The 25,602-nt window shown below is 51.5% G+C and overlaps 3 protein-coding genes across 5 annotated transcripts in view; 1 reads left to right on the top strand and 2 right to left on the bottom strand.

The window, feature by feature from the left end:
* gabpa (GA binding protein transcription factor subunit alpha) overlaps positions 1 to 4,091 on the bottom strand; it is a 49,532-nt gene extending 45,441 nt beyond the window's left edge. For 2 of the 3 annotated variants that reach the window (XM_055645231.1, XM_055645233.1), the window contains exon 1: positions 3,960 to 4,091. The gene's annotated coding sequence lies outside the window, so the exon portion shown is untranslated. Of the gene's footprint in view, positions 1 to 3,621; positions 3,642 to 3,959 lie in introns of those variants that run through there. The other variant, XM_055645232.1, reaches the window with a different exon arrangement.
* Positions 4,092 to 9,372: 5,281 nt separating this feature from the next.
* atp5pf (ATP synthase peripheral stalk subunit F6) lies at positions 9,373 to 13,355 on the top strand. The gene is made up of 3 exons (XM_055645236.1): positions 9,373 to 9,578; positions 11,573 to 11,697; positions 13,234 to 13,355. Exons 1-3 carry the CDS (start codon positions 9,409 to 9,411, stop codon positions 13,260 to 13,262), a joined length of 324 nt encoding a protein of 107 aa, XP_055501211.1. The 5' UTR covers positions 9,373 to 9,408; the 3' UTR covers positions 13,263 to 13,355.
* A 549-nt stretch (positions 13,356 to 13,904) lies between these two features.
* The window catches only part of jam2a (junctional adhesion molecule 2a), a 43,986-nt gene continuing 32,288 nt past the window's right edge, over positions 13,905 to 25,602 (bottom strand). The window contains 7 exon segments of the mRNA XM_055645235.1: positions 13,905 to 17,277; positions 18,978 to 19,020; positions 21,245 to 21,260; positions 21,654 to 21,699; positions 21,702 to 21,763; positions 22,682 to 22,784; positions 24,377 to 24,579. Of these exon segments, the coding sequence (XP_055501210.1) occupies positions 17,245 to 17,277; positions 18,978 to 19,020; positions 21,245 to 21,260; positions 21,654 to 21,699; positions 21,702 to 21,763; positions 22,682 to 22,784; positions 24,377 to 24,579 (506 nt within the window). The 3' untranslated portion in view covers positions 13,905 to 17,244.

The raw sequence follows: 25,602 nt of genomic DNA, 5'->3' as shown, positions 1-25,602 counted from the left end.
GCTGGCACCTCCATATCCCCCGCTCTGAACGCTCCTTCCAGCTGGAGGGACAATGGGCTGAGGGACATTTCCCATGTCTGGACAGCTCCAACCGGACAATACTCCGGGGGAGGGGGAGGGGGGGTAATCTCCCCCTCTGAGCGAGGACAGACTCAAACAGTCTGGCACACTGTCGTCCATTGCACAGGCACAGACCTCTGGGCACTCTTATCGTACAAGGATAGGATGATCTTCTACAAATTGCTGGACAGAGACATGGATGACCACAAAATGCACGGTTTATTGCAGGAGCAATTCCCCTCACAAGCAAGCAAGCAAATGCAATACTGACGGCTCCCCGGGCATTGCATAAACACTGCTGATGCCACACTTGACCAGCTGGAAATTCAACAAGGTCTGCTCACTGTTGTGTCAGCACCAAACCTTGGACGCACAAGCACGTACTGTCACCGCAACACTCCTGGTGCAACACTCTCAGATTGTCCACTTCAGTAGAGTTAGAACATAGAAACGTACAGCACGGGACCAGGCCCTCAGCCCACGCCGCCCACGTCAAACACAATGACAAGATCATGTCAGCTGCCTGCGCATGATCCATATCTCTCCATTCCCTGTATATCCACGTGCCTATCTACAAGTCACTCAAATGCCACTATGGTATCTGCCTCCACCGCTACCCCTGGCAGCACGTTCCAGGCACCCACCACCCCCTGTGTACAAAAACCTGCCCCGCACATCTCCTTTCAACTTTTCCCCTTTAATATTTCCCAGATAAACTTCAAACAATTGCAGCCGTGTTTCATAAACATGGGGAAAATTGTGGAAAATTACTTGTTACTGCAGTTGACAAAACAGAATTTCGTAGTGACCCCGGTAACTGGCATTCCCGTCACAGCTTTCCCCTGGCTTGTCCACAAGTCATTGCACCAGGTTCCAGAGAGGCACTGGAATTATTGTCAGTCATATCGTGAGACGGTGAAAAGCTTTGCGGATAGCTTGGCCTGCAGGAGCTCGCTAGGCAGACCGTGAGGCCTGGGAGCAGAAGAGCGGCACGGTGGCGGAGCGGTGGAGTTGCTGCCTTACAGCGACGGAGACCCGGGTTCGATCCCAACCACGAGTGCTGCCTGTACGGAGTTTGTACGTTCTCCCCGTGACCTGCGTGGGTTTTCTCCGAGATCGTCGGTTTCCTCCCACACTCCAAAGACGTGCAGGTTTGTAGGTTAATTGGCTTGGATTTGTATACTTGGTATAAGTGTCCCTAGTGTGAGTAGGCTTGCGTTAATGTGCGGGGATTGCTGGTCGGTGCGGACTTAGTGGGCCGAAGGGACTGTATCCGCTCGGCATCTCTATACTAAACTGAAGGGAAGCCAGAAAGCCTCAACTTCGAATAACGGAGCCAAAAATGGCGGTGCCCGCATGTGTAATATATGCAAAATGAATATCACCGTGCAGTTATATGGTGACAAATAAAGCATCATTGCCTATTGACACTGACCTTCTGAAATAAAGGACAGATAATTCAGCCCACTGTAGATCTACAACCTTGTGATACGTGCAGTGTTAAGTTATGTAACATTTCCCAACTTTTTGCCCATAACAGCTGATAACAAGCCAGTTATTTCCAAAACTCTGCACTAACTGATGCCTCAAGCCGAGAACAGAAGCTCCATGACCTGACCCAATACCCAGTTTCTTCCCAGCTGTTATCAGGCAACTGAACCATCCTATCACCAACTAGAGAGCAGTTCTGACCCCCCATCTACCACGTTGGAGGCCCTTGGACTATCTTTAATCGGAATTGAGGTAGACATAAAAAGCTGGAGTAACTCAGCAGGACAGGCAGCTTCTCTGGAGAGAAGGAATGGGTGATGTTTTGGGTCAGGTCCATGATCGTAAACCAGCAACTGCAGTTCCTTCCGACACACTTAATCGGACTTTACCTTGCACTATACACTATTTCCTTTTTCCAGTATCTGTGCACTGTGGACGGCTTGATTGTAATCATGTAAAGTCTTGCTGCTGACAGGATAGCACGCACCAAAAAAAGCTTTTCACTGTACCCCGTAACACATGACAATAATAATAAACTGAACAGAAAAACTCATGGGAATATTGAGTCACTCAGCGTTCGAAGTTTGTGTCTACTGTTGATTCACGGACGAGCTGGTGGTTCTGATGCAATCCTCCTGCTCGGTAAAGCCTGCCTCATGGGCCCCATATCTGAGGAAGGATGTGCTGGCCCCGGAGAGAATCCAGAGGTTTACAAGAATGATCCCAGGAATGAGTGGGTTAATTTATGATGAACGTTTGACGGCACTGGGCCTGTACTCGCTGCAGTTTAGAAGAAAGAATGAGGGCGACCTCATTGAAACGGACCGAATAGTGAAAGGCTTGGACAAAGACACAAATAGCTGGAGTAACTGAGCGGGACAGGCAGCATCTCTGGGGAGAAGGAATGGTTGACGTTTCGGGTCGGGTGACAGTCGTCAACTTCTCCCCAGGGGTAGGGTGGATGGACGTGTCTGTTCAACTCCCCACGCCCCCTCCTCCCCTCCAAAATAGGAGGAGTGGGAAGTGAAGAAAGAGACAAGCATCAACTTTACAGGCAATATTATTGAACAGTGTGCAAAATAAGAACTGTACATCTGTGCGTGTGATAATAAAGAACCATTGGCCATTCCTCGCCAGGAGTGGGGACGAGAGACAGGCATCAACTGCCTGATAGAGGGGAAGAGGGGAAAGTGCTGACCCCGATCCCTCTCCCTCACAGGGATATTAGCCCACCCCACCCCTGAGGAGAGTTCACAAGTTACAGAAATAGAATTAGGCCATTCGGCCCATCGTGTGTCTTCCACCATTCAATCATGGCTGATTTCTACCTCCTAATCCCATTTTCCTGCCTTCTCCCCATAACCCTTGACACCCGTTCTAATCTAGAATTTATCTATCTCCGCCTTACAAAATATCCACTGACTTGGCCTTCACAGTCCTCTGTGGCAATGAGATCCACAGATTAACTACCCTCGGACTAAAGAAGCTCCTCCTCGCCTCCTTTCTAAAAGAGCACCCTTTAATTCTGAGGCTGTGACCTCTGGTCCTGGACTCTCCCACTAAACATCGTCTCCACATCCACTCTATCCATGCCTTTCATTATTCTGTCAATTTCAATGCGGTCCCCCCTCACCCTTTTAATCTCCAGCGAGTACAGGCCCAGTGCCGTCAAACGCTCATCATTCCTGGAATCATTCTTGTAAACTTCCTCTGGACCCTCTCCAGAGCCAGCACATCCTTCCTCAGATATGGGGGCCAGAATTGCTCACAGTACTCCAAATGTGGCCTGACCAGCGCCTTATAGAGTCTCAACATTAGATCCCTGTTTATCTGGACCAGCTGATGTTGATCTATTTCTTCCCTCACACGGGGAGAGGAGGGGATGGGCAAGTAGCGGACCTCTACTCATCGCCGACCCTTCGGCCCGTCCCCTGCCCACCTCCCTCGGGCCTCACCGCTGCTCCACTCCCCACTTCATCGCCGTCCCTTCGGCCCGTCGCGTCGTACCCTCTCCTCTCATCGCCGTCCTTTTCCTTTGGGCAGCCCACTTTCTCGCCCCCCCCCACTCACCGCCGTCCCTTCGGCCCGACCGTTCGCTCCTGTCCACTCTCTCCTCGTTGTTATTGACCCCCCCCCCCCCCCCCTCTCTCGGGGGCGACAGTCGCCATTTCGGCCCGACGATCGTCTCCTATCCCCCACCCCTCCTTCCTTCGGGACAGCCTCGGGTCGCCGTCCCTTCGGCCCGACTCTCCTCTCCTGTCCCCCCCCCCGTTATTATTTTACTCCCCCACCCCCCCTCCTTCCCCTCCCCCCCCCACCCACTCCACGCCACCGCCGTCCCTTCGGACCGCCGTCCCCTTCCCGGCCCCTCCACCCACCCCCCACTTCCCCCTCCACTCTTCGCGCACCGCCGTCCCTTCGGCCCGCCGCTCCTCTCCTGTCCCCCCTCTCGTTCTCTCTCTCCCTCTCTCGCTCCGCCCTCCGCGGCCAACCGGAAACCCGCTCCTTCCAACATCCACTTCCGCTCCCCTTCACGTGACGTCACCCACCACCACCCTTGACCCCCCCCCCTCCCTTTATTCCTATTTAAAACACATTTCACCCACTCTCTAACCTTCCCTTTTACAACCCAGACCCGCTCCCCACCCCATATGGAAATATGCACAAAGCCTTGTACATTTAAAACACCAATATATATATATATATGAATATCAAAGACCCCAGGAAGGGGTCAACGTCGTGCGGAAGCACTTCCGGTTCACCGCTTTAAAATATATTAAAAAAAAACACGGTTATGGGGTTTGTTTTTTTTCAGTTTGGGGGGGGCGGCGGGGGGTGTTTTCCAGGCGGGGCGGGGATGGGGGGGCGCGGGGGGGGTTTGGGGGTGGGGGGGTTGCCCACTTTGCTGTGTCCCGGCGGCCCTCGGGGTAGAGGAGGGGGGGGGGGAGAGAGACAGAGAGACAGAGAGACAGAGACAAGGTGAGTGTCGGCGCCGCGCGCGCGGTCGCTGCTGCTCCGTGTGGCCGCTCCCCCCCCCGGGCCTCGGCTCCCGGTCACTTGGGGCCAGGCCTCAGCGTGACCGGTAACCCCGGGTTCTCATGGCAGCCGCTGCCGCTGCCGCTCCTTGTGACCGGTCACTCAGGGCCGGGCCGGGCCTCAGTGTGACCGGTTCAACCTCTGCCTCAGGGCGGGCGGCTGCTCCCGTTTCCCGGGGGGGCAGCTGCACCGTGTGACCGGTAAAGCCCAGGTCTCAGGGCCATTCCGTGACCGGTCAATCCCCCTCTCGGCCTCCCCGGTCAACCCCCCCCCCCCCCCCTCTGGCCTCAGTTACCGCTCTCCGGGCACCGTGTGACCGGTCAAACCCCCCCCCCCCCCCCCCCCCCCCGCCTCGGGCGAGCGGCTCCTCCCGCTTCCCGGGGCTCGCAGTGTGACCGCTTCAACCCCCGGACCCAGCTCCCCTCCATCACCGCTTCAACCCCCGGCCCCAGGGCCGCCACTACCCCACCGGGGACTCGGTGTGTAAGCGGTAACTCCGCTTCCCCCAGTTCCCTCCCGGGCACCGTGTAAGTAACCGGTTAAATCCCCGGCCTCGGGGCCGCTCTGGTAACAGGTTAAACCCGCTGGTCCCGGGCTCATTGCCGCCATCCATTAACAACCACCTTACCCCCTGAGGGTCACCGCTGCTCCCAATCTCTTGTGTGACCGGTAAACCCGCTCCTAGGCATCGGTCAACACTCCGGGTCGGTAGCCTCCTCCTCGAGGGCCGCCTCTCCCGGTAACGGGGAAGCCAATCCCTCCTTGAGGGCGGCTGCCGACCTTTCTCTTGCCTCTTTGCTGTCGCTGACCTCTTGTTGTGCTGGAGGTCATGGGGAAGAAGGAGCCGTTGAAGGGGGACAGGTTGTGACTCTCCTTGAAGCCCAGGAGGCTGAGGGGTGATCTTGCAGAGGCAGAGAGAGTTGCGTTCAGTAGAGGTGCGAGTGTAGACAGAAGATAGAGTAACTCAGCGGGTCAGGCAGCATCTCAGGTGAGAAAGGGAATGGGCAACGTTTTGGGTCGAGACCCTTAAACGGGTGCATGGAGGGAGGGGTTAGGCAGGCTGGTACACTCCTCGGAGTACAAGAGGCTGAGGAGTATCTTTTAGAGGTGTGTTGAACAGGGGTGTATTCAATAGACAATAGGTGCAGGTGTAGGCCATTCGGCCCTTCAAGCCAGCACCACCATTCATTGGCTGATCATCCACAATCAGTACCCCATTCCTGCCTTCTCCCCATATCCTCTGACTCCGCTATCTTCAAGAGCCCTATCTAGCTCTCTTGAAAGTATCCAGAGAACTGGCCTCCGAGGCAGAGAATTCCACAGACTCACAACTCTCTGTGTGAAAATGTGTTTCCTAATCTCTGTTCTAAATGGCTTGCCCCTTATTCTTAAATTGTGCCCCCTGGTTCTGGACTCCCCCAACTTCAGGAACATGTTTCCTGCCTCTACCATGTTCAAACCTTTAATAATCTTATGTTTCAATAAGAAACCCTCTCATCCTTCTAAATTCCAGAGTATACAAGCCCAACATATGACATTCCCGCTATCCTGGGAATTAACCTCGTGAACCTACGCTGCACTCACTCATTAGCAAGAATGTCCTTCTTCAAATTTGGAGACCAAAATTGCACACAAAACTCCAGGTGTGGTCTCACTAGGGCCCTGGATAACTGCAGAAGGACCTCTTTGCTCCTATACTCAACTTCTCTTGTTATAAAGGCCAACATGCCTTTTGCTTTCTTCACTGCCTGCTGTACCTGCATGCTTACTTTCATTGACTGATGAACAAGGACCCCCAAGATCCCATTGTACTTCCCCTTTTTCCCACATTAAACTGCTCTCAGCCCAACCATGGACTGTTTACCCTCCTACCATCCGGGAGGCGCTACAGGTCTCTCCCTTGCCGGACCAGCAGGTCCAGGAACAGCTTCTTCCCTGCGGCTGTCACACTACTCAACAATGTACCTCGGTGACTGCCAATCACCCCCCCCCCGACACTCCTCCCACAGGAAAAACACTATGACTGTATGCATGTAGATTTATTTATTTAAATCATATTCTATGTCGCTCTTCCAAGGAGATGCTAACTGCATTTCGTTGTCTCTGTGCTGTACACTGACAATGACAATTAAAGTTGAATCTGAATCTGCCCATTCACCCAACCTGTCCAAGTCACCCTGCATTCTCATAGCATCCTCCTCACAGTTCATACTGCCATTCAGCTTTGTGTCATCTGCAAATTTGGTAATGTTACTTTTAATCCCTTCATCTAAATCATTAAAATATATATAGTAAATAGCTTGTCCCAGCACAGAGCCTTGCGGTACCCCACTAGTCACTGCCTGCCATTCAGAAAGGGACCAGTTAATCCCTACTTTTTGTTTCCTCCTCTGCCAACCAATTTTCTATCCATGTCAGCACTCTTCCCCCAATACCATGTGCCCTAATTTTGCCCACTAATCTCCTATGTGGGACCTTATCAAATGTTTTCTGAAAGTCCAGGTACACAACATCCACTGGGATAACATTAGCTACCCTACAATCCACAAGAACTGATCCTGAATCTGTAGAACATTGGAAGATGATCACCAATGCGTTTACGATTTCTAGAGCCACTTCCTTAAGTACACTGGGATGCAGACCACCAGGCCCTGGGGATTTATCAGCATTCAGTCCCATCAGTCTATCCAACACCATTTCCTGCCTAACGTGGATTTCCTTCAGTTCCTCCGTCTTAGAGGTATATCGAGGTGTACAAAATCATGAGTCATCAGGCAACTGAACCATTCTAACATCAACTGGAGAGCAGTCCTGACCTACCATCTACCTCATTGGAGACCCTCAAACGATATGGGAGAACTTTATTTATTCCAGGATGGAAATTCATCTCCCAACAGTCATAAAATACAAAATACATGAAATATGAAATAAAAGTGGCGAGTGGAAAGGATTGGGGATTAAACCATCTTTCATCTGACTTTATCTTTGGTCACTGAAAGTTGGCGTGCAGGTACAGCAGGCAGTCTCAGTAAGAAAGCTAATGGAATGTTGGCTTTCATAACACAAGCATTTCAGTATAGGTTCTTCTGCAGTTGTATAGGGCTCTGGTGAGACCATATCTGGAGTATTGCGTACAGTTTTGGTCTCCTAATTTGAGGAAGGACATCCTTGTGATTGAGGCAGTGCAGCGTAGGTTCACGAGATTGATCCCTGGGATGGCGGGACTGCCATATGAGGAAAGATTGAAAAGACTAGGCTTGTATTCACTGGAGTTCAGAAGGATGCGTGGAAACATAATTATAGAAGGACTGGGCAGGCTAGGCAGAAAAGTATTCCTAATGTTGGGCGAGTCCAGAACCAGGGTCAACAGTCTAAGAATAAAGGGGAGGCCATTTAGGACTGAGGTGAGAAAAAACTTTTTCACCCAGAGAGTTGTGAATTTGTGGAATTCCCTGCCACAGTGGGCAGTGGAGGCCAAATCATTCGATGGATTTAAGTGAGTTAGATAGAGCTCTAGGGGCTAGTGGAGTCAAGGGATATGGGGAGAAGGCAGGCACGGGTTATTGATTGGGGGCGATCAGCCATGATCACAATGAATGGCGGTGCCGAATGGCCTCCTGCACCTATTTTCGATGTTTCAAAACGTTATTCATGTTATTCCCTTTATCACGTATCTGAACCGGGGGGGGGCGGAATATAGGAGAAATGATTCTGTTAATCTATGTGCAAAAGTTTTGAATTGATTTTGAGGTTTGTAAAGTGGTGTCTTGTGTTTTCGTGGGAGGACACTTATCATGTTCAAGGAATTTGTATCAAGAGCAGGACATGATAAAATGATTAATTGTTTGAGACACGCAGTTGTCTTCAGTGGCTTTGCTTTGCCATGCGCATTTACTGTCCCATCACCCACGTCTTGTCTATATCCTGTTTAGAACTGCGTTGAAATTATGTGAGACCCATCAGGATGACCAGGAATGGTGTCTCACCCTTGGACATTAGTCCAAGGATCAGTGGGGAATTGTGTGAGGGATTTAGATCCTGATGTTGGAAAGGTCAGAGGCGGTAGAAACATGTCAAACCTACACGGCACCTGACTAATTACGTGATGAGATTTTCGTTGCATGCTATCCTGTCAATGGAAAGGATCACAATCGCGCCCAGACACCAAATGCCGGAGTAACTCCCCATTTTTCTGACTGAAGAAGGGTCTCGACCCGAAACGTCACCCATCCCTTCTCTCCAGAGATGCTGCCTGAGTTATTCCAGCATTTTGTGTCTATCTTCTGTCTAAACCAGCATCTGCAGTTCCTTCATACACATTGCAATCGAGCCGTCCAGTGTACAGATGCAGGATAAAGGGAATAATGTTTAGTGCATGATAAAGTCCAATTAAAGATAGTTAAAGGTTCGTCAATGAGGTAGGTGGGAGGTCAGGACTGCTCTCTAGTTGGTGATAAGATGGTTCCGTTGCCTAATAACAGCTGGGAAGAAATTGTCCCTGAATCTGGAGGTGTGCTTCTCTTTCACGCTTCTGTACCTCAGTTACCAGAAGGGAGAGGGGAGAAGAGGGAGTGATTTGGGAAGAGACTGGTCCTTGATTATGCTGCTGGCCTTGCCAAGGCAGCGTTTAATGGAGATGGAGCCAATGGAAGGGAGGTTGGTTTGCAGTGGTCCAGGCTGCGTCCGCAATTCTCTGCAATTTCATGCGGTCTTGGCTGGAGCTGTTCTCACATCGTGCTGTGATGCATTCCGGTAAAACGTGGTATCTTGTGTTGCTTTCGACAGTGCGAGTGAACTGGGACCGAGCTCCGTCAAGCCGCCATGATTCTGCAAAGCCTCTTTCGGTTTTCGGCCGCCGCGCGGTCTGCACTCTCGCTTCAGATTCAGCGAAACATCGGCTTCACAGCCGTCGTGTTTAACAAGACCAAGAACCTCGACCCAATACAGAAGCTCTTCTTGGACAAGATTCGTGACTACGACACCAAGAGCAAGTAAGCGAGACGCTGAAAATAAAGTCAAATATTCGTGTGCTTCTGGTGCCTTTTGTGAGCTTGTATTATCCCCAAATGTCAGTGACTCTTGCTTCCATCTCCCATCTATTCTCTCCAAAGACTAAAGGGCCTGTCCCACTATATGAGCTTACCCAAGAGCTCTCCAGAGTTTAAAAAAAAAATCAAACTCGTAAGCACGTAGAATGTACGTGGCGGGTACGTCGGAGCTCGGGACGTCTCTTAGCGGCTCGTAACGCTAACGGCAGGTACTCGAGGAACGCGGTAAGCTTGTGAAGTTTTTTTCAACATGTTGAAAAATGTCCACGAGAGCCCCGAGTACCTACGGGCGGCTATTACCGTAATTCTCCGAGTTCGAATCAGGGGAAACTCGGGAGAACTCTTGAATTACCTCATACAGTGGGACAGGCCCTTTACTGGAACACAAAGTTCTGAAGTATATCAGCGGGTCAGGCAGCACCTCTAGAGGAGATGGATAGGTGACTTTTCAGGTCGGGGCCCTTCTTCAGACTGCCTCTGCAAATGCTGCCTGAAGCACTGAGTTACTCCTGCACTTTGTTTTGCTCAAGACTCTAGCACCTGCAGTTCCTTGTGTGTCCTATCCATTGCCTCCACAGATGGGCAGCACAGTGGGGCAGCTGTAGAGTTGCTGCACCTATTACAACAGCAGAGACCCGGGTTTGATCCTGACTACTACCATGCTGTCTGTACAGTCAATAGACGCAGGAGTCGGCCCTTCGAGCCGGCATGTGATCATGGCTGATCATCCCCAATCAGTACCCCGTTCCTGCCTTGACCCCATATCCCCTGACTCCGCTATCTCTAAGAATCCTATCTAGCTCTCTCTTGAACGTATCCAGAGAACCGGCCTCCACCACCCTCTGAGGCAGAGAATTCCACAGACTCACAACTTTCTGTGTGGAAAAAGTCTTTGTACATTCTCCCCGTAACCGCGTGGGTTTTCTCCGGATGCTCTGTTTTCCTCCCACACTCCAAAGACATACAGATTTGTAGGTTAATTGGCTTTGGTAAAATTGTAAATTGTCCCTATTGTGTTGGATAGAACTATTGTAGGGGTGATCGCTGGCCGGTGCGGACTCAGTGGGCTGAAGGGCCTGTTTCCGCACTGTACCTCTAAGGTATAAAGCACGTGTTCCCAACCTTTTTCGTCCCGTTTACCCCTGGCAACTTTAACAGCACATAACAATGTTATTTCACTTATTTATGAACAACTAATGATGAACAGATACCGGTATGCCCAAACACAGTCAGTCAATGAGAAAAAATATGTAGAAATCCAACCAATTTACCCCTTAGGTAGGCAAACTTTACCCCAGGTTGGGAACCCTTGGTCTAAAGAGTTGGGCATCATGTTCGGCATAGACTTTGTGGGCCGAAGGGCCTCTTCCTGTGCTGTACATAGAAAATAGGTGCAGGAGTAGGCCATTCGGCCCTTCGAGCCTGCACCGCCATTCATAATGATCATGGCTGATCATCCAACTCAGTATCCTGTACCTGCCTCCTCTCCATACCCCCTGATCCCTTTAGCCACAAGGGCCACATCTAACTCCCTCTTAAATATAGCCAATGAACTGGCCTCAACTACCTTCTGTGGCAGAGAATTCCACAGATTCACCACTCTCTGTGTGAAAAATGTTTTTCACATCTCCTAAAAGATTTCCCCCTTATCCTTAAACTGTGACCCCTTGCTCTGGACTTCCCCACTATTGGGAACAATCTTCCTGCATCTAGCCTGTCCAACCCCTTAAGAATTTTGTTACTTTGTTCTATGTCTCTGTGTATCACCATCTACATCTCTCGTTTTCCTTTCCCCGATTCTCGGTCTGAAGCAGGGTCCTGACCCAAAGCGTCGCCATTTCCTTTCCTCCAGAGCTGCTGCCTGACCCGCTGAGTTACTCCAGCTTTCTGTCTCGCCAAGATAACTGACGTGCGTCCTTCTTTCCCTGTGACCGCAGGAAAGCGGGCGGTGTTGTTGACGCTGGCCCAGAGTACCAGAAGAACGTGGACCAAGAGATCGCCAAGTTGCGGCGATTCTACGGCGGTGGAGACCTTGAGAAGTTCCCAGAATTTAAATTTGAGGGTAAGGTTTGACTCCAGCCGTGGGCTGAAGGAGCTCAGTTGTCGGCTTTCCGCAGGCTCCTAGATATAAAATGTTGCCTATCCCCTGCCAGGAATGTGACTCGAGCAAAAAAAAAAAAGACAAAGTGCTGGAGTAGCTCAGCGGGTCAGGCAGCATCTCTGGAGGACATGGAATATGTGACGTTTCAGGTCGGGACCCATCTTCAGTCTCAACATGACTATTAACTCTAGAAGGGTTCTGGCCCAAAGCATCTCCTATCCATGTCCTCCAGAGATGCTGCCTGACCCGCTGAGCTACTCCAACACTTTGTGCCTTTTTTTAATTGGTAAACTAGCACCTGCAGTTCCTTGTTCTGACCTATAACTTGAGCAGTTCATCTTCAAGAAGCTAAGAGTCAAAATGCTCTCACAATGTTTAAAAGACATTTGGACAGGTACGTGGATAGGACAGGCTTCGAGGGATATGGGCCAAACACAGACATGTGGGACTAGTATAGATGGGACTTGTTGGATAGCGCGGGCAAGTTGGGCCGAAAGGCCTGTTTCCATGCTGTGTGACTATCTGTGGTTTGAATCTTGCCAAAGGCTTGACGTTGACATATCTGCGGACGTGAGACGCTCATGTAGGCTGGGTGAGTGGGCAAATGCATGGCAGATGCAGTATAATGTGGATAAATGTGATGTTATCCACTTTGGTGGCAAAAACAGGAAAGTGGACTATTATCTGAATGGTGGCCGATTAGGAAAAGGGGAGATTCAACGAGACCTGGGTGTCATGGTACACCAGTCATTGAAAGTAGGCATGCAGGTGCAGCAGGCAGTGAAGAAAGCAAATGGTATGTTAGCATTCATAGCAAAAGGATTTGAGTATAGGAGCAGGGAGGTTCTACTGCAGTTGTACAGGGTCTTGGTGAGACCACACCTGGAGTATTGCGTACAGTTTTGGTCTCCTAATCTGAGGAAAGACATTCTTGCCATAGAGGGAGTACAGAGAAGGTTCACCAGACTGATTCCTGGGATGTCAGGACTTTCATAGGAAGAAAGACTGGATAAACTCGGGTTGTACTCGCTAGAACTTAGAAGATTGAGGGGGGATCTTATAGAAAAACTTACAAAATTCTTAAGGGGTTGGACAGACTAGATGCAGGAAGATTGTTCCCGATGTTGGGGAAGTCCAGAACAAGGGGTCACAGTTTAAGGATAAGGGGGAAATCTTTTAGGACCGAGATGAGAAAAACAGAGAGTGGTGAATCTGTGGAATTCTCTGCCACAGAATGTATTTGAGGCCAGTTCATTGGCTATATTTAAGAGGGAGTTAGATGTGGCCCTTGTGGCTAAAGGTATCAGGGGGTATGGAGAGCAGGCAGGTACGGGATACTGAGTTGGATGATCAGCCATGATCACATTGAATGGCGGTGCAGGCTCGAAGGGCCGAATGGCGTACTCCTGCACCTATTGTCTATGTTTCTATGTACAGTTATAAACATAATTACTTTTGAATATTTTTACAAGTTATCTCTTTCGATTTCTCATTTAGAACCAAAATTTGATGAAGTCACCAAGTGATTTGTTTCTGGAAGGAAAATGTATCCTCTGATCGTCATCGATGCTTCCTGAGGCTGTAAAGTTGTAATTTAATAAATTCTGTTGGATTAAAAACTTTCCTTATTTTTAATTTGTACGTGTTTACCAAACTCCAGCTATGATCGGCTTTCATAAGCGATAGAAGCAGAATTAGATCATTCGGCCCATCGGGTCTAGTCTGCCATTCAATCATGGCTGATCTATCTCTCCCTCCTAACCCCATTCCCCCGAAACATATACTAATCACGAATCTATCTCCGCCTTAAAAATAGCCATTGAATGGGTCTCCACAGCCTTCTGTGGCAATGAAACCCGGGTCTCTGGCGCTGTGAGGCAGCAGCTCTACCGCTGCGCCACCGTGTTGCCCTTTGTATTCTGTTCGAGATTCCAACATCTACGACTCCATGTGAGTTTCCTCCTGGACCCTTTGGATTTCTTCCCGCATCTCCAGCAAAAAGAAAAAGGGAAGTTGGTGGTGGGGGGGGGAGTTATGATTAAATGATGGCACTAGCTCTGCTGGGAACCAGTATAAAGCTGATGGGCTGAATGGCCTACTTCCCTGCCCTCTCAAGACCCTTGACCGAAAATGTAGCTGCATTTGGAGGCAATATCTTCACACAATCACCAAGTTCCACATACAGTTTAATTTGTGTTAGAAAAAAACGTGTCAAATGGTACAGTAGGTTTAAAAGTCAACTTGATGAGTTAAGTGATTAGCAGATAAACATTGTTAAAATTGCAAGAGGTGCTTTACATTACCTTTTTAAAAAATACTGTTAGGTACTATGCACAGCAACATAATTTACTTCATTTTCAAGTTACGCAGCCCAAAACACCTAAAACTGGCGCTTGCATTCAAATACTTTTTATTTAATACAATCAAAAGGAGAAAATGCGGGAAATATACAAGGCAGGCACTTTGTTGAAGGATTCAGAGAAGAAACATTTGAATTCTGCAGTGTGGGTACCTCTGTAAATACTGACAATCCTCCTGTATGTACTTGCATATATCCGAGCTCTCTTGTACTGAATAAATCAAATCGCGCTTCATCCTGGGGACCTGCGTGCAAATACTGACACTTCTGAGGGATTTTCCCTTTAAATTTGCAAAGCGCCCCCCCCCCCCCCCCCCCCCCCCTGGAAATAGTGGTACATTCTGGGAGTCTCCCTATAAATACTGACGAGTATTCCTTTTAATACTGATACTGTGGATATTTCTTTTGGCTTAGTGTTAGTTTAGATGGGTGGGAGGTTGCAACCTTCACGTGGTCCGCCTGGTTTCGACTAATGCAATCATCCAGATATCACAAACAAGATTCAATGGAACAATGTTCAAGAAGGAACTGCAGATGCTGGAGAATCGAAGGTAGACAAAATTGCTGGAGAAACTCGGCATCTATGGAGCAAAGGAAATAGGCAACGTTTCGGGCCGAAACGTTGTCTATTTCCTTCGCTCCATACATGCTGCCGCACCCGCTGAGTTTCTCCAGCAATTTTGTCTACCATTAAATAGAACAACTTGACTTACAACTTTAGGCTGCGCATACCTTACGCAAGAAGAAGAAGTTTAGTTTAGAGAGACAGTGCGGAATCAGGCCCTTCGGCCCACCGAGTCCGCGCCGACCAGCGATCCCCGCACACTAATACTATCCTACACACACTGGGGACAATTTACAATTTTTAATGAAGCCAAATCAACCTACAAACCTGCACGTCTTTGGAGTGTGGGAGGAAACCAGAGCACCAAGGGAAGACCCACGCTGGTCACGGGGAGAACGTGCAAACTCCGTACAGGCAGCACCCGTAGTCAGGATCGAACCCGGGTCTCTGGCGCTGTGAGGCAGCAACTCTACTGCTGCGCTGGGACTGTTCTGTTCTGTTCCTAGGCCATCTTACTAATCTTTCTCATACTGATGCACTCAAAGACCATTGCACAATCTCATGGTTTTCTGTAAATACAAATGGGAGACTTAAAAGTCAATAATAAATCACATCTGTATAATTTCTGGCAGTGGAGAAAATCGCCATGTAAATAGAAATCAGGAACTTATGCGTGGTGAGATATTGGTGATCATGAACAGGCAGTGGAACAGAGCATTTGGAGTATTACATGCAGTTCCGGTGCCCCCCAATACAGGAAGGGTGTGGAGGCTTTGGAAAGGGTGCCAGGGGCTACGGGGAGAAGGCAGGAGAATGGGGGGAAGAGATAGACCAGCCATGATTGAATGGCAGAGTGGGCCGAATGGCCTAATTCTCTTATCATTTATGAACATCACAATCTTGCCTCTCACCAGCTTTCTTACCATTTTATTTTGCTATTTAAAAAAGAAAGATATATATTTCTTATGCACCGTTTAGGGCAGGGATCGGCAACCTTATTCTGCATAGGGGGCCGGGACGCATGTCTGTGAGCGGATGGCGGGCCACATCTATCACATGGATCCCGCCCCGGGTCACAGAAGGTGCGCGGCCGTGCTGGCGCCATTGCGCAGGATGCGGTACAGTCGGTGCTCGGCCGCGCTTGGCAGCTCCGCCATTGCGCCCCCAGCACAGGCCTCCTTACGCCTTGCGTCACCGCGCCTGGACGCCGCAGCCTCGGGCCCGGGAGGTACCGGAGATGATGGAAGTCTGTGGGCCGGATAATCACTGGGAAAAAAACAACGCCTGCGGGGGCCGGATGATTTTGGGTTACGGGCCGCATTCGGCCCGGGGGCCGTAAGTTGCCGACCCCTGGTTTAGGGAATATCGCAGTGTGGTCAAAGGACACAAAGTGCTGGAGTGACTCAGCTGGTCAGGCAGCGTCTCTGGAGAACATGGTTCAATCCTGACTACGGGCGCTGTCTGTACGTTCTCCTGCGACCCGCGTGGGTTATCCCCGGGTGCTCCTATTTCCTCCCACTCTCCCCACTCAAAGAAGTACAAGTTTATAGGTGGACACAAAATGCTGGAGTAACTCAAAATGCTGGCAGCATCTCTAGAGAGAAAATAGGCGGCGTTTCGAGTAAAGGACCTTCTTCAGACCCAAAATGGCACCTATTCCTTTTCTCCAGAGATGCTGCCTGACCAGCTGAGTTACCCCACCATTTTGTGTCTATATTCGGTATAAACCAGCATCAGCAGTCCTTTGCGACAGGATTGGAGGTTAATTGTCTCTAGTGTGCAGGATAGACCTTGTATAGTGGGTGATCGCTGGTCGGTGCTGACTCAAGCCTGTTCCCACTCTGTATCTCTGAAGTGTAAAGTTGGAGAGGGCCTGTTTCCGCGCTGTGTCTCGAAACCAAACTGAAACCTGGAGACTGCTTGAAAATCGGCGAGGCAGATCCTCCGTGTGCCGTGAGGGTCAACGTCCGATGGACACAAGATCGTGGAGTAACTCAGCGGGGCGGGCAACGTCTCTGGAGAGAAGGAGTGGGTGACGTTTTTCGGATCGAGAACCAACGTCACCCCATTCCTTCCCTCCAGAGATGTTTTGTCCCGCTGAGTTACTCCAGCATTTGGTGTCTATCTTCAGTTTAAGCCAGCACCTGCAGTTCCTTCCTGCGCATCAAAGTCAACATTGCATCTTTTTTTTAAAAAATTTTTTATTCCTGTCAGTGTCAACAGCCAAGTATGTGCATAAGCTAGTTGGCCACTAATATTGTAAACAGTCGGACAATACCTTACGGTACAATGGGCGAGCGTGGCGTGACAGGGGCCGGCGATGAAGCAGACAAGGTTTTCGGGCAGGTTTTTGTTGGTACCAAGAGGGAAAGTCTCCACCTCTGGGCACCGGCAGCTGAAGGCACAGCCATTAAAAGGTACAAGGAAGGAATTCAGGGAGATGTCAAAGACAGGAATCGAAGGAACAAACTCAACATCTACTCACCCCCCCCCCCCACCCCCCCTTGTCCAAAATACAATATTCTTTAGGGATTGGAGAAGTGGTTTCGGAATTCTTCACCGACGTGCCGTTCTTCATTTGCCGTCAGATGACAAAAGACTTGGTGTGTTTGAAGTCCTGTGGGGACAATGAAGCAGAGAGGGTCCAGTTTAAAGGCAGCCATCTTACACGTGGGATACAAGGTCATAAGGACCCCGGGAGTAGGCCCAGTAGTAGGCCATAAATTAGGCCATTCGGCCCATCAAGTCTACTCCGCCGTCCAATCATGGCTGATCTATCTCTACCCCCCTAATCCCCCCCTAACCCCATTTTCCTGCCTTCTCCCCACAACCTCTGATCCCCGTTCAAATCAAGAATCTATCTATCTCTGCCTGAAAAATATCCACTGACTTGGCCTCCATATCCTCCTGTGGCAAAGGATTCCACCCTCTAAAGAAATTTCTCCTCATCTCCTTCCTAAAAGAACGTCCTTTAATTCTGAGGCTATGACCTCTAGTCCTATACTCTCCCACTAGTGGAAACATCCTCTCCACATCCACTCTATCCAAGCCTTTCATTATTCTGTACATTTTTATGAGGTCCCCCCTCATTCTTCTAAACTCCAGCGAGTACAGGCCCAGTGCCGACAAAACGCTCATCATCGGATAACCCACTCATTCCTGGGATCATTCTTGTAAACCGGCTGTGTCGCTGAGGAAGACAAATAAACGCCCGTGAACACTACAAAGACCGCAGCAAGTTGCAGACGCAGCCCACGCCATCAAGCAAAACAAACTTCCCTTTCCTTGCCTCCATCTACGCTTCACGCTGCCTCGGCAAGGCCAGCAGCATGTACAAGGACAAGTCGCACCCTGCACACTCCCCTCTCCCATCAGGCAAGAGGTGCAGAAGTGTGAAAACGCACACCTCCACGTTCAGGGACAGTTTCTTCCCAGCTGTTATCAGGCAACTGAACCATCCTATCACCAGCTAGAGAGTGGTCCTGACCTCCCATCCTCCTTATCGGAAGACCCTCGGACGATCTTTGATCAGACTTCACTGGACTAAAGGGCCTGTTAGTCCTTTCACGACTTAATTCAAAACCTCTGCCGAGTTTAAAGGACCTAAAAAAAAAAATCATGATCGTGGTAATCTACGAACTCCTACGACCTTCCACGACTATGTTCACGAACTCCGACGAATACGTCTACGAATTCCCACAACTATTTCGATGACCTCCTTACCAGTAAAAAGTTGCAATTTCTTTCATCCCGACCATTTTTTTTTTACTTGTGGACATTTTTATCGGGCTGGAAAAAACGTCCCGACTCACCTTATGCCATGAGTACCTACGGCTGGCATAACGAGCCGCTACGATATATCTACGGACTCCTACGGACTCGTTACAAACATTCTGCGAGTTTGAATCAAGGGGAAAACACGGGAGAATTCGTGAATTACCTCGTGAAAGTGGGACAGGCCCTTTAATCTTGCATTAAACGTTATTCCCCGTATATGGTGTACCTGTACATTGTGGGTGGTTTAATTGTAATCATGTACAAGTATAGTCTTTCTGCCGACTGGCAACACTCTCAGTCACTTGGAGAACGTGCATACTCCACGCACGATTCAGACCCAAGGTCGGGACCGAACCGGGGTCTCTGGCGCTGCGATGTGGCAGCTATACCAGCTGCGCCACAGTGGCGGGAGGGGGCAGAGCGAGGGTGAGCCAGCGCGAGACCTGCACGGCCAGCGATCGGGAAGAATGCGTCGGGCCGAGTCGCCAGCGTTTCGCGCCACGATGCTGACCCGCGCACGTCGAACTATTTCACACTTACCTCAGCCGCAGGAGGGGTGTTGGTGCGAGTGGCTGCATTGGACCTGCGGGGGGAGAGAGAGAGAGAGAGAGTGTGAGCACGACCCAGTGTAAGGGGGGGGGTCAATGGCAGAGGATGGCAGGGGGAGAGGCAATAAACACTAGCCGTGAGCGGCACGGTGGCACAGCGGTAGAGTTGCTTCATCACAGCGCCAGAGGTTATGGGGAGAAGGCAGGAGAATTGGGTTAGGAAAGTGTGATAGATCAGTCATAATTGAATGGCGGAGTAGACTTGATGTGCCTAATGGCCGAATTCTACTATTCCTCATGACCTTATGAGACCCGGGTTCGATCCTGACTACGGGTGCTTGTCCGTACGGAGTTTGGACGTTCTCCCTGTGACCGCGTGGAACATAGTTCCTTGAAAGTGGAGTCACAGGTCGATCAAAAAGGCTTTTGGCACATTGGCCTTCATCAGTATTGAGTATAGAAATTGGAAGGTCATGTTGCAGTTGTAGAAGAAATTGGTGAGGCCACACTTGGTTAGTGCTGTGTGAGAAGGAACTGCAGATGCTGGTTTAAACCAAAGATAGACACAAAATGCTGGAGTAACTCAGTGGGACAGGCAGCATCTCTGGAGAGAAGGAATGGGTGCGTTTCGGGTCGAGACCCTTCTTCAGACTTCAGAGTATTATGTTCAGTTCTGGTTATAGGAAATATGTTGACGAGCTGGAAAGGGTACAGAGAAGATTTACGAGGATGTTGCTGGGACTAGATTGGTCTGAGCTATAGGGAGAGGTTGAGCAGGCTGGCACTCTATTCCTTGGAGCGCAGGAGGATGAGGGGTGATCTTATAGAGGTGTGTAAAATCATGAGTGGAATAGATCGGGTAGATGCACAGAGTCTCTTGCCCAGAGCAGGGGAACCGAGAACCAGAGGACATAGGTTTAAGGTGAAGGGGAAAAAATTTAATAGGATCCCGAGGGGTAATTTTTTCACACAAAGGATGGTGGGTGTATGGAACAAGCTGCCAGAGGGGGTAGTTGAGGCTGGGACTATCGCAACATTTAAGAGATATTTGGACAGGCGCATGGATAGGACAGGTTTGGAGGGATATGGTCCAAGCGCAGACAGGTGGGACGAGTGTAGCTGGGACATGTTGGGCGGTGTGGGCAAGTTGGGCCGAAGGGCCTGTTTCCACACTGTATCACCCCACGAGCCTGCTTGAGTGAGATATTTACTACTCAACTCACTACCCACGGATGAACGAAACTCTCTACCCTCCCTCATCACGGATCGCTCTAAGGGGAATAGGATCTTTCTGGTCTCCCCCCATAACTTCCTGTTCTTTCCCTCCAACTTGCTGCTCTTCCCCCTCCACTTCCCCATCACCCCCCCCCCTTCCCCTCTCCTCCACTCCCCCCTCTCCCTCCCCCCCTCCCCTTTCCCCCTCTCCCCCCTCCCCTCCCCGTCCACTTCCCCTCCCCTCCTCCCTTCCTCTACCCTCCCCCCCCCACCACTCCCCCTCTCCTCCTCCCCTCCACTTCCCCCTCTCCCCCTCCTCCCCCTCTCCCTCTCCCCTTCCCCCTCTCCCCCTCCACTTCCCCCCCCTCCACTTTTCCCCCCCCCTCCACTTTCTCCCCCCTCCCTTCCCCCTCCTTCCCCCTCCACTTCCCCCTCCCCCCCTCCCTTCCCCTTCTCCCTCCCCCCCCCCCTCCACTTTCCTCCCTCCCCCTCCTCCACTTCCCCCCTCCACTTCCCCCTCTCCCCCCTCCTCCACCCTCCTCTCCCCCCTCCACTTTCCCCTTTCCCCCCTCCACTTTCCCCTTTCCCCCCTCCCTTTCCCCCTTTCCCCCCTCCACTTCCCCCTCCTCTCCCCTCCTCCCCCTCCCCCCCCTCCACTTCCCCCTCCACTTCCCCCTCTCCCCCCTCCACCCCCTCCCCCTTCCCCCTTCCCTCCTCCCCTCCCCCCCCCCCCTCCACTTCCCCCTCTCCCCCCCCCTCCCCCCCTCCCTTCCCCTCCACTTCCTAACTACACTCCAAAGTCATCCTACAATTTCAGCGTTTGGATTATTTTACGATTTTAACCAACCCCCAAAGAGCTGTCGATTTTAAGTGAGCGTCAGAAGGTTAATGATCATGGAATTTCTGCAACGTCCAGTGTGCCTACTGTTTTAAGTAAGAAACAAATGACAAGAAGTGTCCCTCATTCATTCTCTGCCTCTCTCCCACTATCCCTCTGTACTTCTCCCCCTCCCACTGTCCCTCCCACCAGAGTTTTATACTTACTTGGCCGATCGTCTCTCTGTGGAGAGAAAGGGAGACAGGATTAATATCCGATGCAAGAACAACACGAGGGTGGTGAATCGCGTACATAATTCTAGATCTCTGGAGCAGTATAATGCAAATATTGAAAGGAGGGGAGGTGGGTGGTGAAGGGAAGGGCACTCACTGCCGAGATAGCCCCTCCTGCAGGCATAGCACAGGCCCAGGGAGTGGGGGGGTGGGTGATGTGAGGGGGGAGGAGGAGGGTGAGGGGGAGGGGGAGGGATGAGGGTGGTTCGGGGAGGGGAAGGGTCACAGCTGAGGTAGAGGGGAGAGGGAGGGGGACAGTCATAGCTGAGGTAGCCCCTTCAGGGGAGTGGAGGGGGGTGGGGGAGTTGTTCGGTTCGGGGGGGGGGGGGGGGGGGGTACTCACTGCCCAGGTAGCCCCTCCTGCAGGCGTAACACAGGCCCAGGCCGCACACAGCAGCAGCACCAGGGTGATGGTTACCACGGCAATGACGATCGCAGTCACATCCAGGTCGCCTGTGAGTGAGGAGAGGGTCAATGAACATCGCGGACGCACTCCCTACCTACCCCCCCCCCCCCCCCCCCCCCCCCCCCCCCCCCCAGGCGACCACTCGGCCCATCGCGACTATTCTAGTGCCTTGAACAGCAAGAACACCAGTCCCTGTTCTCTCCACTACCACTCCCCCCCTCGTAAGTGATGGGAACAGAAGTAGGCCAATGCAGGGCTCCGCTCTCTGGAGAGAAGGAATGGGTGACGTTTCGGGTCGAGACCCTTCTTCCGTCAGTGATCGCTGGTCGGTGCGGACTCAGAGCCCGTCTCTGCGCTGTGTCTCTAGCCCAAACTGAAACCTGGAGACTGCTTGAATCTCGCCGAGGCAGAATCTCTGTGTTTGCCGTGACCAGGGTGGGTGGAAGTCAACATTAGATGGAGCTGGGGTAACTCAGCAGGGCAGGCGGCGTCTCTGAAGAGGTGACGTTTCGGGTCGAGTCCCCTTCTTCAGAACGTCGCCCATTCCTTCTCACCAGAGATGCTGCCTGTCCCGCTGAGTTATTTTGTGTCTATCTTCGGTTTAAACCAGCACCTGCAGTTCCTTGCTGCACAGCGCTCTCTACTCTCCCTCCGCCCACAGCACAGTGCTCCCCCCCTCCATGCACCCCCTAACAGTGCAACCTCCCCCGCAAACAAAGACACACACCCTCACCAACAAAGCAGCACTCTCCCCCCTCCCTCCAAGAATGAGGCACTCCCCTCCCCCACCAACAATGCAGCATCCCCCCACTCCCACCAACAATGCAGCATTTCCCCACTGCAGCATCCCCCCACTCCCACCAACAATGCAGCATTTCCCCACTCCCACCACCAATGCATCACTCCCCCCTCCCACCACCAGTGCAGCGCTGCCCTGCCACTGCGCCCGCTGCAGCCACACTCACTGATCTGCATGAACTTGAGGGAGCATCGCTCTGACCGCCCCACCTTGTTGTGGGCCTCGCAGTAGTAGGTGCCGCTGTTGCTCTTCCTCACCGGGTTAAACCTCTGGCGACGCAAGAGGGGAACGCAGTCAGACAGATGCACCGCACAGACGGGCGCCCGGCACCGGGTAGACACAGACAGACGCAGACCCGGCACAGACACAGACAGACGCAGACCCGGCACAGACCAGATACAGACAGACGCAGACCCGGCACAGACCAGACACAGACAGACGCAGACCCGGCACAGACCAGACACAGACAGACGCAGACTCGGCACAGACCAGATACAGACAGATGCACCGCACAGACGGGCGCCCGGCACCGAGTAGACACAGACAGACGCAGACCCGGCACAGACCAGATACAGACAGACGCAGACCCGGCACAGACCAGACACCCAGTGCAGACCAGACGGACACCAGACGCAGTCACAGACAGAGACACGCGCACGGCACCGACCATGCACGGACAGACACACGAAGCAGACCAGACACCCAGTGCAGATCAGACACAGACAGATGCCCGGCGCAGACAGAGACAGATGCACAGCACTGACCAGACACAGACAGACGCCCGGCACAGACGGACGCCCAGCACAGACCAAATACAGACAGACAGGAAATCATCGCTTTTTTAACAGCAGAAAGTGCGACTATTCACTCCCGAGTCTCTCAGCCTTGCGAGGCATGGTGGCGCAGCGGTAGAGTCGCTGCCTCACAGCGCCAGAGACCCGGGTTCGATCCTGACTACGGGTGCCGTCTGTACGGAGTTTGTACGTTCTCCCCGTGACCAGCGTGGGTTTTTTCCGTGTGCTCCGGTTCCCTCCTGCACTCCAAAGACGCAGGGGTTTGTAGTTGAATTGGCTTCAGTAAAATTGTAAATTGTCCCCAGTGTGTGTATCCCAGTTAAACCTACACTAAAATCCTAAACTAAAAACGAAAAGCTGAACTAAAAGCCAGGCCAAAGGCTAGACTAAAAACTAGACGAAACGCTGGACTCCAAAGCTGCAGTAAAATGGTAAACACTAAACTAAAATCCAAATGAAAAATCAAACTAAAAACTGAACGCAAAACTAAAAGGAAGCAGAGAAAGGAGGATAGGTTATGGTGTTTCTTGCTATTGAGGGAGTGCAGCATAGGTTTACAAGGTTAATTCCCGGGCTGGCGGGACTGTCATATGCTGAGAGAATGGAGCAGCTGGGCTTGTACACTCTGGAGTTTAGTAGGATGAGAGGGGATTTCATTGAAACATAAGTTGTTAAGGATTTGGACACGCTAGAGGCAGGAAACATGTTCCCGATGTTGGTGGAGTCCAAAACCAGGGGCCACACACAGTTTAAGAATAAGGAGTAAGCCATTTAGAACGGAGACAAGGAAACACCTTTTCACACAGGGAGTGGTGAGTCTGTGGAATTCTCTGCCTCAGAAGGCGGTGGAGGCCAGTTCTCTGGATGCTTTCAAGAGAGAGAGCTAGATAGGGCTCTTAAAGATAGCGGAGTAAGGGGATATGGGGAGAAGGCAGGAACGGGGTACTGATTGGGGATGATCAGCCATGATCACATTGAATGGTGGTGCTGGCTCGAAGGGCCGAATGGCCTACTCCTGCACCTGGTGTCTATTGTCTATTGTTTGCCAGGCAGCATCGTTGACTCACCAGAGTGCCGGCGCTGCGGTTCAGGGTGTACGAGACGTTGTTTGCGGTGGAATCCTTGGCCGAGACGTCCATGAGGACCACGTTGTCCTTGTACCAGGTGTAGACGGAGGGGGGTGAGCCCTCACTCTCCTTGCACACCAGCTCCACCGTCGATCCGGACATCGCCGAGCTCGGCACCTTGCACGTGGGCGTGGCCGGCGGCACTGGGGAGGAGAGAGAGAGAGAAGGTGGACGGTCGGGACCAAAGATCCTATCGCGGAGCAAGATAGACCACTCCATCTAAATGCAACGGGCTGACGTGTAGTACGCAACAGAGCGGAACGTGGGCCTTTTTTTCCATCCATTTCCGTAACCCGACCCGACTCGCAGTGTAATCAACGTTGCGGGGGAACAGTTTGTGTTAATAAATGATAATTCTGAAAATAAGGAGAAGATTTTTACCAAAGAACTTTTATTTTTACGAGGGTGTTTCCGTAACCGGTTTCCGTCTACACACTAGTATTTTTGCTCCGCTACGGGATCTTTGGTGCAGATCACGGAAGCCGGTTACGGGAATGGGGCAGAAAATTACCCATGACCTTTCGTCGAGTGATCTATCGTGCTTGCTACAGGATCTTTGTTCGGGACGCTACTTCTTCAGGACGATTGGGGTGGGGGGTGGGGGGTGGGGGAGGGAAGAGGATGGTCGGCGTGGACTTGGTCGGCTCACAGGGTGACACCAGCGACCGTGATGCCTTTAGAGGTACAGCGTGGGAACGGGCCCTTCTGCCCACCCACACCATGCCAGCCCCAGGGCAATCACGGTGGCCCAACTAGTAGAGCTGCTGCTTCACAGCGCCAGGGAACCAGGATCGATCCCGACTCTGGGTGCTGTCTGTGTGGAGTTTGCCAGTTTTCCCTGTGACTAGGTGGGTTTGCTCCAGGAAAACCCTCTGGTACCCTCCCGCTTCCCAAGGACGGCGCGGTTGCGCAGCGGTAGAGCTGCTGCCTCGCAGCGCCAGAGACCCGGGTTCGAGCCCGACTGCAGGTACTGTCTGTGCGGCGTTTGTAGGATAGTGTTAATGTGCGGGGATCGTTGGTCGGCTTGGACCCGGTGGGCCGAAGGGCCTGTTTCTGTGCTGTATCTCTAAACTAAACTGTACATTTGCTCTCTCATGATTTTGTACACCTCGAAAAGATCACCCCTCATCCTCCAGCACTCCAAGGTATAAAGTCCTAGCCTGCTG

This window comes from Leucoraja erinacea, chromosome 13 (genome assembly GCF_028641065.1).
Source record: "Leucoraja erinacea ecotype New England chromosome 13, Leri_hhj_1, whole genome shotgun sequence".
Lineage (NCBI taxonomy): Eukaryota > Metazoa > Chordata > Chondrichthyes > Rajiformes > Rajidae > Leucoraja > Leucoraja erinaceus.
Note: the sequence above shows the minus strand (reverse complement) of the source record. Positions and strands in the feature narration are given on the sequence as shown.